Genomic DNA, 13,539 nt, shown 5'->3' on the forward strand with positions numbered 1-13,539 from the left:
ATAAAAAATTTTACCCCCCAAAGTATCCTGCAATATGAGCAAGATGTTGGAAAAGGAGCTGAAACTACAAAGTAGAAAGAGAAACTGTTCATTTAAGATGTGTGTTTTTGATGTTCTTCTGGGGCTGTGTGTGTGTGTGTGTGTGTGTGTGTGTGTGTGGTGTGCTGAAGGCATAGTTTAATTGTTTGTGCACTTCATTTTTAAGGTAAGTTTCTTTGAGAGAGAAATAAATCCATAATTATCCATATTATAGGCTGAAATGACTAAATTAATGTGTAGAAGTTCATGCTACTTTTCAAAGACTAGAGACCATGATAAAATGTGAACTGAACATAAATCTTAGCTTCCATTATTTATTGGTAACAGAGGAAAAACATAACAGTACTAAAATGGAATCAATTTGCTACATTAAATTTTAAAACGTGATTGATCTCTGTTGAGTGTTTATAGGTAAGTAGTTTTTAAATTGTTGAGTGCTTTTTAAGGGACACGTCCATGCAGTAAGTAGTAGCTCTACATAAGTAAATGAGTCGTCAACGGAATAAATAATCGTTGGCATAATCAGCATGACTCTTTTATCTCTGGGAAAGCCTCTCTGATTTGTATTAGGAACACATCAACTGGAGAGAGGAAGATGGAATAGATGACTCTAGGATTCTTTTTAACTCCACAAATTTTTTTAAAAACTCACTTATTGAGTCACATGATGATAGAAAAAAAATCTTAATGAAAAAAACTCTTAATTAAAAAAATCCTTGTAAAATGTCAACATAATAATTTTTAGAGGCTTTTTGTTTCATGTGAATTGTTCAAAAATAAGCTTTTTCTTGCCACCCAGTAAGTCATAGCAGAGCGTTAGTGCAGCTCTCATCTCATAATCAGACATACGCGATGGCTGGGTAGAAACCAGATGGGCCTGGGGGAGGAGGGGAGGCATGTGTAGGGAGAGGGTAAGGTGGATGGATATTAGGGAATTATAGCACATACTGGGAGAGGTTCCAGGGATAAAAGAAGCTGCGGGAAGATTAGAGGACATCAGGGGCATCCTGTTCAACAAAGGACAAAGGTAGCTACAGCCGCAGAAATACAATCACTGGGACTTCAAGTGAAATTTCAGAAGTTTCACGTGGAGTAATTGAGAACACTCTGCAAAAGGTAGTATAAGTCCTGCTACAAGAAAGTGACTATGTATTCCAGACTGATACTGTACATAGACAGTGCTTATAGAAGACATAAAGAAATTAAAAGAAAAAAATTGATAGAAAGAATGAAAACAAGACAAAAAATAGTAAACGAGTACCAGCAGTACAAGTACAAACAAGTACAAAAAAGAGTAAAGCCTCCAATCATATTATATTAAAACGCCATGACTAGGTCTTCCCCCTCCTTGACGGGCCACTCACATTTGCAAATACTAGGTAAAATCATATGGAACAGTACCTTTCTTTTAGCCTTTAGCTGGTCATGGTACTTGTCACAGGTATCGCCTGGGATCTCTCCCCCCCACAGAGTAACTCCAACAATGGTGTATGTCACAGCCATGACGAGCAGTGGGAAGCAGTACACCAGGACGATGACAATAACGTGGTAACTGCAAGGAAACACACACGTGCTGAAGAGCATGTCGAGATGTAGTTTGTGGAACTTCGAATTCATTCCCTTCTAAGTCATAACCGAAAATTCCAAAGATCATTTCCACATTTTCTCCAAGTCCTCATCTCACAAATCTATCAAGATACCATGTTACTGTCTACCAGTCACCCAAATGCTACCAGTTGGTCTCTGTCAATCTCTGATTCCTATGCAAACACTACAGCTGCAGTGCTGATTGAACTACCCACGTTCCCCCTGCCTAGGGGTTCAGGATGAACGCCATTTCTCTGCTTGGTAATGTGGAATTAATCTAATTAAATTGATCATCAGAGAGAAAGAGATGAGACAGAATAAACCGATCAACTGACAGATATTTTCTCACATGTAAAATTATTCTATATATCTCTGCAACACCAGTCATATTTGAGATAGATTGCTTTTTTATCCAAGTAAAAAATGTAACTAGATACTGTAAGCCACTTTGGATCCACAAGCTATATGACTGCAATTTAAAAACTCAGGTATTGACATTTACATGCATTTTTCCAATGTCATGCCACATCCGACAGCATTATTAATTTGGTAAATAACATTCAGTTGTGTTAGTCACACCAGTGTCATGATACTATAAATTAGCAAACTAAATTCTAGGACTTCATAGCTTTTGATCAAAATTATAAGGATGCCATTGGGGAGGAACAGGACAACTGATAATATAATCACACAATTAGAATGTGTATAGTTTTGCACAACTTCTGTCTTAGGAAGGCTTTAAAGTAATTAAAGAATTTGGTACACTGCACTATCTGTTTCTTTGTAAAGAGAATCTTAAAACTCTTTGCCTTCCTGTTTCCTGATAGCTTATTAAGTATTGAGTTACAGTCGGGGGGAAGCCATTCAGTCAACAGATAATTTAATTTTATTATCCTGATTATTTTTATTTTGTTATACAGCTAAGATTTTTTAATATCAGATAGAATAACAGTACTGAGTTTAATAACCTCTGCCTGCTTTTCCGTCAATAAATACTTCTTAATATTTTTCTTTAAAAATCTGGATTCTGTGCAGTCAGAGAAAGACAAATACTATATGATTCCACTCATATGTGGAATTTAAGAAGCAAAACAAATGAGCAAAGAAAAAAAAGAGGGAGAGAGAAACAAATTAAGAAAGAGGCTGTTAACTCTAGAGAACAAACTGATGGTTACCAGAGGGGCGGGGGGTGTGGAGGGATGGGTTAAACTGGTGATGGGGATTAAGGAGTACACTTTTGATGAGCACTGGGTGAAGTATGGAATTGTTGAACCACTATATTGTACACCTGAAACTAATATTATACTGTATGTTAACTAACTGGAATTAAAATAAAAACTTAAAATAAAAAAAATCTGGACATTGAGTATAGACCAGTTTGAAAGATGACCATTGTATTTGTATCACTTGTTATTGTTAAAGGGAAAAATTGGACACTACGTAAGATTTTGTTGAATTAAAATTTAAATGATCCCAATAAAGAATGCAAACAGAGGCACCTGGGTGGCTCAGTCAGTTAAACCGTCTGCTCTTGACTTCGGCTCAGGTCATGATCTCAGGGTCCTGGGATCGAGCCCCATGATGGGAAGTGTGGAGTCGGCTTGGGATTCTCTCTCTCCCCCCCTCTGGCCTTCCCCCTGGTCTCTCTCTCTCTCTCTCTCTCTGTCTCAAATAAATAAATAAATCTTAAAAAAAAAAAATGCAAACTGGGCAAGCAGTTGCCCAGTTATGGGTTTTGTTTTGTTTTGTTTTTCTTTTTTAAAGATGGGTCCAAAGTATGAAATACCAAACTCTACCATTATAGCATTCTTATTTCCTTTCCAACCTAGTGTTTACATTTCTTTAATGGTAAAAGAAAGGACCACAACCAAGAGCCTACCAGCACTGCCTTTCTCTGGCCAGGATTTTAAAAGGGCAATCAACACCTTTGGGCTTCAGTTCTTCCCTTCTCATTCTTTTCTCTCTTGGTAATAACCCTGCTTTCGTTTGTGTAATGCTTTCATCTCCAGGGATCTTCTCACTTCCTCCAGGAAACTCTCTAGCTCTACCCCATATAAATGTCATCAAATTTTTCCTATTAGAAACCTTGGTAACTTATAAAACTTATGGACCATATTATATTGTAGTATTTTAAACCATTTTTTAAAAAGATTTTATTTTTAAATAATCTCTACACCCAGTATGAGGCTCAAACTCACAACTCTGAGATCAAGAGTTGCTCTACTGACTGAACTAGCCAGGCACCCCATGTATTTAATATTTTGATATATATCTTTTCCCAAGTAATGTGTGAACCCTTGAGGGAAATGCTTATGTCTTATTTGCTTAATTGTTACTCCCAACCTGTAGTTTTACAAGCGTTTAATAAGTTGAATTAAAAACTGCAATAGAGAATTAACTTACGTGAAATGTTGTTTGGGACCTTCTGGCCATTGCACGTAGCAAAGAGTACGGCCTGGCATGACTTTAATTCTGGAGTAAAGACACTGAGGGAAGGCAAGTAGGAATGCTAGAATCCAGATGCTTCCAATGACGATCTTGGTTGCTGTGGCAGACAGTCTGGGCTTCAAGGGATCAATAATGGCCATATACCTATATAAAAACAAACAAAACCATTTTGTCTTCTCTCTTGCAATAGACTTAAGAATGGAGTTTTAAAGGAGTCACTCTGAAGCCAGTTAGTGAGCGTTTTCCTTACGTGGAAGCAGCAGAGAACGACAGTCACGGTGTCGTCTTCGGGATCCGGCAGGCGAACCTTCAGATCCTATTCTGTCACGTATTTAACCTTTTGAACCTCAGCTTCATTATTTTAAAAATAGAAATAAGAACACCCACCTCGTAGGGGTGAAGTCAAGATTAATAGAAATAATGTAAGTGAAAGGTATCGATTATTTGGTGCGGTGCCTGGCACATCAGAATTCATAAATGTCTGCTGAGTGGAATTGGAAAAGGACTTAGTAAGTGCTTAAAAATATGAGTTCTATACCTCAAGACATCCATTTTTCTTCTGTATGTTTAACTGTTTACAAGAAAATTCTAGAGAAGGAATATGGATATGATTGACAAAGATGAGGAACCTCTATAAAAGGGTATCATCAACAGCTCCATTTAAAAACATCAAGCAGGTCATGTGATGTGATGAGCACTGGGTGTTGTAGGTAACTAATGAGTCACTGAGCACTGCGTCAAAAACTAATGATGTACCATATAGCAGCTAACTGAAGAAAAAAATAAAAAATAAAAATAAAAACATCAAGAGACAAGTTCAGGATTCAGATAATAATGAATAAGTCAAGTGTGACTGAGGCTACGCCTTGCTGTTACCTCTAAAATTGAATTCATGGTTTATCATGAAAATCTTCAGTCTATGTAACTATGTATAATATAATAGTTATAGGAAAATATATTTGAGACTCTTAAAAACACACTTAGAGTGCAACTTTCTGGGAAATTGGAAACTCTGAATATGGTAACAAAAGTCAAGCTATATTCAATTGGCAAAGTAGTAACTATGTCTGGGAGAATCAATTTACAGTTTTAAATTGGATAATATATCTAATTGCCAAATTCTGGCTAATAAAGCAGAAAATTAATTACAAATTATACATAAAATCAATTGTATTTCTGCATTTCTATCAATAAAACATTATTTAAATTATTTTACTGTTGACCATTTTGTGTTTCTCAAATATATTTTGATTTATGCAAAATTTTCAAAGGCAACAATTTAATCAAAGAATGAGTGTTACTTAAACCCAAAACATTTTAATCTTAAGAATAAATATTTCAAGATGAGGATAATTTATTAACTTCCTTATTGCTCTTAGTCTTATGACTATTAGGCAGAATTGGACCTTTCATAGTTATATTGGAACTTATCTATATACTACTACTAATATTAACTTTAGTTGAAATGTACTTAAAGGAAATATCCTTAGTTTATTATGTATGACAGCTAATAGGTAAAAGTGAATGTTAGGTATGAAAAAAAAATCCTAAAAACAGTACCATAATTTCAGAAAATAAAGTGAACCACACAATGAAAATAGAATGCATATGTTTAAACCGAAAATTGTTTAAAATGTGCCTCCTGTGCTTACGTTGGTGAATAATAGCAACATTTACTGATTACTAACCATGAGCAGGCAATTTATTATATACATTATATATATTTAATATCCAGAACAATCTAATCAACCAAATAATATTATTATCTCTTTTTTTATAGAAAACTGAAGCTCAAAAACATCAAGTAAGTTGTTCAAAATGACCCAGATGGCAATAGCTAGAATTCTAAACCAGTTCTGCCAGTCTTCAAAGTCCATGTTTAAGACTGAGGTTTTGAACGGGACTGGTCTTGTAAGGAATTGTGCAAGAGAAAGAAAACTATGTAAGGTAGATGCCATCCAGAGAATCACATTTTGCCGCAGAATCCAAAGCGTTCATGTGCAATATTAGAGACAGAAGTCAAGCCTAGGAAGGCAGCATCGGGGGCTGGGCATTTCTGTTTCCACTGCTGCTGATTTTGATTCACCACAGCATTTCTCTCATTATACTGACTTGTTGCTTCACGGGCGTTTCTAGAGCCAAGCTTGACACTTATCAATAAATTTTGTTGTGCTGGACTGAATATTCCTCAACTCTGTCATACTCTTTTGCTTTTTTGCTTGCCCTGGAAGTACATGAATGCACTCTGGATGTTTAGACAGTTGAGTTTTTGAGACTGAAAGAGGATTTGAGTGACACGAGCAGGGTTAGAGTCCTGTAAAGTTACTACAGCACAAATAATTTTTAAAAAGGTGCAAGTTGCTTATTGATTTGTTTTGGTGAATTACTCTTTATTACAGAAATTATTTCCTGACACAGAGAATATTGTTTTATATGAATTATATGAAAACAATCAATTTATATTCTCATTAACTAATACTTTAGTGAAAATAGGAACTTAAGAGCTTCAAGTTGACATTTTGTCATTCCTGGTTTGATCCATTATTCATTCAACCAAACATTATTGAATGCCTACTGTGGCATTCTTGACTCTACAGTGATACAACACCTAAGAGAAACAACCTTCACAGAGCTCCCAGTCCAGTGAAGTAGATAGATACTATCCAAATAATGTAAAATAAACATAAAATACAAATATGACAAGGGTTACAAAGGCAAGCAATATATAGCCATGTGAATGCATTTACTGGGAAAAAATATATTTAGATCGTGACTCAGTCTTCCCTAAGAAAAGTCATTCTGGGTTGAAATTTGGAAAGGTGACTAGGCAAGGTGGCAGAAGAATAAGGATTGTCAGATTTGTGTAAGAACAAAGGATATGTGAAAAATTCCTGTGTTAATGGGTTTTTATTGGTTGAACTATGTGTCTCTAAAAAAGATATATATAAGTCCTAAACCCGTGTATCACAGAATGTGAACTTAGTTGGAAATCGAGTTTTTATAAAGGCAAGTGAGTCAAAATGAGGTCATTAGGGTGGGCCCTAATCCAATATGACTGATTTAAAGGAGAAATTTGGGAACAGAGAGAAACATATGGAGAATGCCATACGAAGTTGGAGGATTGAATGATGCAGCTAAAGATATCAGAGAGGGAGACAAACCGTGAGAGACTCCTGACTCTGGGGAACAAACTGAGGGTTGCAGAAGGGGCAGTGGGTGGGGGGATGGGGTAACTGGGTGACGGGCATTAAGGAGGGCACATGATGTGACGAGCACTGGGTATTATACGTAACTAATTAATCATTGAACGCTACATCAAAAACTAATGATGTACTATATGTTGGCAAATCGAATTAAAAAAAAAAAGCCAAGGATTGCCAAAGACTGCCAGAAAAACCACAAAAAGCTAAGAGGAGGCAAGGAAGGGTTTCCTTAAAGGTTTCTGAGGGAGCATGGCCCTTGTCAACCCTTGATTTCAGACTTCTAGCTTCCAGAACTGTTAAGACTGTAAAATTCTGTTGTTTTAAGTCACTCCATCTGCGTTACTTTGTTACAACAGCCCCAGGAAACCAAAGCAATGGGTAAGGATGCGGAAGCATTGGGCACTTGAGTAATTAAAGACTACTGAACAGAAACATAGAAAGTGAACGCGGAAGTGGTTTGAGATGCATTTGTACAGCAGATTGTAGGTCTTTTGTCCTACGGCAAGTAGTTGAGGTGATTAGTCAGAGGAGAATGATCAGATTTTAGTATGGAAAATGGACTGAAGGAAGGAAAAGAATGGAAGCAGGGGAGGAAGTAACTTGGCTATCCTTTTGGTTTGGATGAGAGGATTGCTGCCTGGAGTAGGGTGTTACGTGAGCGATTGAATTATGTTAATGGTTTGAAGAAAATAAAGGAATGTTGAAACATTGTAGAGAGAGCAAGCCAGTCGGCCAAAGAAGGACGTAGAATTGCCAGGCCCTGCTGACAAGACCAATTTGAAATTAGTAGTTAGGAATTCATTGCGGCATCAATATTTCCTGTTCTAGGACTCTCTCCAGCAATAATAATATGCTCAAACACAGGCATAAAACATAAAAGGACCCTTAGGCTCAGCCACATGAATATCCTCTGGACCCTGATAAGAAATGATCCAATCTGAGATATAATAGCACATAAATGATTGCCAGTACTTTTATTTCTCCCTTAAAGAAATACATATCTTTATGTGATCACATTAGCTGTTCCTAGGTTTTTGTCTGAGCTTCTCACTACCATTCTTCCCTCACTAAACGGAGTCTCAAAGATGTTAGTTTCCTCGGTATGATTATTTCGTATGTAATAGCTAAGATTAGCGTCTCCACTCTTCCAATTAGCATATCACCTAAATGAGTTTAAAATCACTTTTTATTCTCTTTTGAGTCTGAAATTCTCAGAAGCGTCCATTGAAAGCTCATATTTTTAATGCCATCTTTTATCAATTTTCTTTTTCATTCTAATAAATTCCTTTACCACTTACTTTTTTCTGATATAATTGAAGGGTCTTTTCTGGTCCCTTGGTGTCTAAAATAGAATATTTTGACATAACTTTTTCAATAAGTAAGCCTTTTCCATTTTGCAATTGTTCTTGACATCTGCTATAATTCTTCCTTTTGTTAACATTTTTATTAAGTTCTGTTTCTGGATCTTTTTGTGCTTCTGCAAATTTTAAAATTTTGGTATGAAGACAGAGTGTACTCTTCAGATGGGTACTTGATTATAGGAACAATGCAAAGAATATTTGCCCTAAATGACATGGGTCTGGCTGTTTTCCAATTTGCTTCTGGCCACAGTAGACACTGTTTAGTCTGTAAAGCCCGTATATAAAATCCTGTCTAGCCATTGTCTGTGCAAAGTAAAGACTAGACACGACCCATAAAATTTCAACTTCTGGCCTTTGGTGCTAAGGCATTTTCTGCTTTGAAAAATCACTAGAGAGAAATATAATCTTTTCTGAAATTGCGTTTTGTAGACAAATTTTATTTTGGATTTTTCGTGTTTTAAAGAAGCAAGAGTGAGCCAATTAATCTGTTATAAATATGGTCTTAGTGAATTTTGAAGGGAGTATTTATTAAAATAAACATATATATATTCAAATATATGTACACATATAATAGGAACTTCAAAATATTATCAAGCAAGAAACAAATCACTTTACTTACTCAAGTTTTTTGATTTTTTAAAAAGATTTTATTTATTTATTTGTCAGAGAGAGCGCCTGCGCACAAGGTGGGAGGGCGGCAGGCAGAGGGAGAAGCAGACTCCCTGCTGAGCAAGGAGCCTGATGTGACTAGATCCCAGGACCCTGGGGTCAGCCAAACGCAGACACATAGCCAACTGAGCCACCCAGGTGGCCCAAGTTTGTTTTTTTTTTTAATTTTTATAAGTAAAATTCATAAACAGACATTTGAGGGAGATTATATTTAAAAAATAAAAGTTTCTGTATAGTGAAAGTACTTGACCCTCACTATATATACTTTCAATTTAAATTTGGCAATTAAGTGTATCTATTCATTTATTAATTTAATATCAGCTATTTGTTTTCAACTATTTCTTGAGTGCTTCTTTCCAAGACTGTATTACAATCTTTGGCCATATTGGTAAATGAACAGATACAGTTCCTACTCTTGTGGAGTTCAGAGTCTAATGCAGAAGAAATACATTATTCAGACAGTCACAAAATAAGTTAAGAAATTACTACCTAAATGTTGCTTAGGAAACACTGCCTCTGGGATATTTAGTTAACCTTTCCTTGGAGCTTTGTTGTAACGGCCTGTGCAAGTTCAGCACCCTCCCCCACGATTTCTAAGTGAAATTCAATCTGATCTATACAGTACCCTCTTGTTTCTGTTCTTGAATCTGTATAGAATACATTCATCTCACCCACTGTGAACCTGGATGTGAAATTGTACTGATGATTTCCACAACAATTCCAATTATATAAAGCATTTCAGATTTCAAAATTTTATTGGATTTAGGAGTTTAGGGGAGGGAAGAATATACTGGCAGTCTTCATCCTATGATACTAAACTTGACTTTTCTTCCCTTTGTTATGCTCACTTTATATTCTGCAATTTTTGAAAAACTCTACATGTACCATGGGGACCCTGTCATTTGCAAAGCCTTGAGAAGTTTAGCCCAGTTCCCTGTACTGTCAGTAGGCCAGTCTGTCTAGCATAATCCTTCGGGAAGGCTGCAAAATAAAGTTGTCTCCCTTGTGTCCCTATGATGTTATGAAATGTACTAGTAATTACAAAGCACAAAACAGGGAGTTTGACCTAGTCTGGGGTATAGGTATAGGTTGAAATGATGGTAGAGATATTAGTAGGCACGGCTTCCCTGAGGAAGCAACATCAGTTTAGAATGACGAATAGGCGTTAATTAGAATGAAGGTGGGATTGGAAGAGAAAGTGGAATCGCAAGTCCGGTTAGAGAAAGCATGAAGTATTTGAGGAACTAAGAAAGCCAGCTTCTCTACAGCATAGAGGAGGGAAAAGCAGAGGTGTCAAATGAAGCTGGAGAGGTAGGTATTAATCGCGACTTCACTGATATTATATATCCATTATATAGATTTTCTTTTTTGACAATAAAAGCAATAATTGCTAACACCTATACCAGCCACTATTCTAAGAGCTTTGTATATAAATCATTTAATCTTTAAATTCTTTTGTAGTAATTACAAAATGAGTTATAACAAAATGCTACCTCATTAGTGAGTATGACATAAAACAATTTCTCCTCAAAATTTCAGACATGAATTCAGAAGTGGTTTTCTAAACTGACAATATAAAACTTACTAACAATTATCTTATTTATACTATCTCTGATGATAAGTAATTTAAAAATCAGAACATAATACGTTATTTCACCCATGAGATACTATAAAACTCTAAATCACTTTTTTATTTTTTTATTTTTTTTTAAAGATTTTTTTTTTTAATTTATTTATTCGACAGAGATAGAGACAGCCAGTGAGAGAGGGAACACAAGCAGGGGGAGTGGGAGAGGAAGAAGCAGGCTCACAGCAGAAGAGCCTGATGTGGGGCTCGATCCCAGATCGCCGGGATCACGCCCTGAGCCGAAGGCAGACGCTTAACCGCTGTGCCACCCAGGCGCCCCTTAAATCACTTTTTTAAAAGTCCAATTTACTAACATTTTATGCCATCTCTGTATTGTCTCAGGAAAATAATGGGAACATACATCACCACTTCTATATACCATTTCAAAAGTACTGCTTTCATAAAGTTGCCTTTATGTTATCAATCATATATTAAAAAGTTAATTAGTTTCTTTGTTAAGAAACTAATTTCCCTTGAAAATACTTTTGAACTCTGGGCAGATTATTTTCCTGGAAACAATGCCTTCGTTAAAATATAGCTGATGTTGAAATTGACCTATAAATATTTTTAGTATTCAATATTTTATAGAGATAACACAAAATGCTATACATGCTTGTGTATAGTATAATTATACATGATATTATATTTATACTCTGAGGTAATATGCTTCCTAAAATGCATACAAAGCCTCTTTTCACGGCAATAAGAAAAGATACTCAATCCAGTTTAATTTCATTTTATAAGAAAAAGAGTTTCAGATGAAGAGAGAATTCAAAAGGTTGCCCCAAAGTGGAGGAGTTAGCATATAAGAGCTAAAGAAACTCCCAGATGGAAGTGACAGACATGTCAAATTATAATCCATGGATAAAGGAAGTGAAATTTCTTAAGAAAAGACTCAGGACACTTGTCAGCTTTAGTCAAATGTATGAAGAACTATAGTGTAGATAGTCGAGGAGTTTCAGATCTCTGTAGGAGGCAGAGCTCAGACTACAGTTCTGGAGAAAGATGAATCACAGCTCTCTAGGGGACAATAGATTGTCTCCAGTGGTAATAAGTTGTTTTTTTTTTTTTTTTCTTCTCTCTCTCTGTTGTTGAAGCACTCAGGAACCAGGAATAAATTGAGTCACCACTTATTGAGTGAATTAAAGGATTTTATAAAAGTAAGGTGAATTGTTGAAACAGATAAAAGTAGTCTCCCACACAACTTTGAGATTCTAATTTTAATCAGAGGGAAGTTGTCTGAAAACTAATTATAGTTCCAGGCCCTTATCATCAGAATTCTGACAGGAAGCAGATTATTGGGACAACTGAGTGAAGTAACTTATTACTTTGTGTAACTTGCAGAGTACTACAAATGTGACTCATATCAAATAGTATTGAGCCAAAATTCGCTTCCCCTCTATTAGCTTCCCCTTATAATTATTTGGCTTCCCTTTTTATATGGCTTTTATAGGCATTGATTAGGTAAAGCTACATATTGCAATTGGCACTACAAGTCAATAGTTTTGGCAGACGCTTTTCTTAACTAACAGCAACATTAAGAGAATTATGGGAGTGGATGGAAACATTTTACATCTACGCTTTGACAGTGTAAATGACTTCAGAAAAAACCATGAGTATTACTATGCACATATGAAAATATGTTTATGTTTCAATAATAGGTTTTTCACTTTTGGAAAATGAATACTTTTTTGAGTGTGCTCATTGTAAGTATTATTCTTACGTACATATGAGTTACTCTGAACCCCTTTGTTTTTCTCATTTCCTTTGCACAATCATAAACCTTATCAGTTCAGCTTCTGGCATCACCAAATCTATTCAGTCCTCCTTTCCAACTCTCAATTCCTGAATTATTGGAACATCAGCATAATGGGTTTCTCTGATGCTACTCTTTCTTAGCTTTCTTCACAATATCTTTAAAGTTATCTTTCTAAATTATTTCACTGTCTCTTCACTTTTGACAGGATTAATTTACCATGGTAGCACTAAATATCTTACCTTTTGCTCAAACTTACTACATTGTATCAGTCAGAGCTCCAGGAGAAACAGACGGCACACTGGTGGGGGAACACTGAAGAGAGTTTAAAAAGGGGGCCATTTATAAAATCAAATATATAAACCATTTACAAACCCCATTTTACAAAGGTGTTAAAGGAAATCAACTTGAAATGACATTCCTAGGACTAGCAATAACAAAGAGTGGGAGGAGTGGGTATCCCCCCCCCGCCCCCGGCCAGGTCTGAGGGATGAAAGGATGCTATAATCTGAAGTGAGGAGATGAACCCTTGGGGGAGGAACACCTGACAAGAGATATGTTGGGGGCTTAGCCAATTTGCAGCAATTCTGAATGGAAGGGGTGGTAGATACAACCCAAAGTTGCTCTCCTCCCTTCCTCGCATTTCTTCCAACTGTCTCCCATTAGGCAAAGCCAAAAAGAGGCCAGAGAGCAAGGGATCCTATAGGTGCATTTAGTCCACAGAAATAGCCTCGTGGGGAGGGGGCGGAAAAAAGGAGTAGAATAAGTAGAGAGTAGATCTGAACTGAGAGATGGAAACTGCCCAGCTCACATAGCCTTTAATAATTTCATGTTTCTCACCTGGTAGTT

The 13,539-nt window shown here is 36.1% G+C and overlaps 1 protein-coding gene across 1 annotated transcript in view; it reads right to left on the minus strand.

Annotated features, from left to right (window-relative positions):
- Nucleotides 1-13,539, minus strand: part of TACR3 (tachykinin receptor 3) — a 76,326-nt gene that overhangs the window by 38,867 nt on the left and 23,920 nt on the right. The window contains exons 2-3 of the mRNA XM_026499108.4: nt 4,030-4,218; nt 1,441-1,591 (exon numbers count right to left, since the gene is read on the minus strand). Coding sequence (XP_026354893.1) covers nt 1,441-1,591; nt 4,030-4,218 — 340 coding nt within the window. The remainder of the gene's footprint in view (nt 1-1,440; nt 1,592-4,029; nt 4,219-13,539) is intronic.

The sequence above is a fragment of the Ursus arctos genome, unplaced genomic scaffold (assembly GCF_023065955.2).
Source record: "Ursus arctos isolate Adak ecotype North America unplaced genomic scaffold, UrsArc2.0 scaffold_11, whole genome shotgun sequence".
Lineage (NCBI taxonomy): Eukaryota > Metazoa > Chordata > Mammalia > Carnivora > Ursidae > Ursus > Ursus arctos.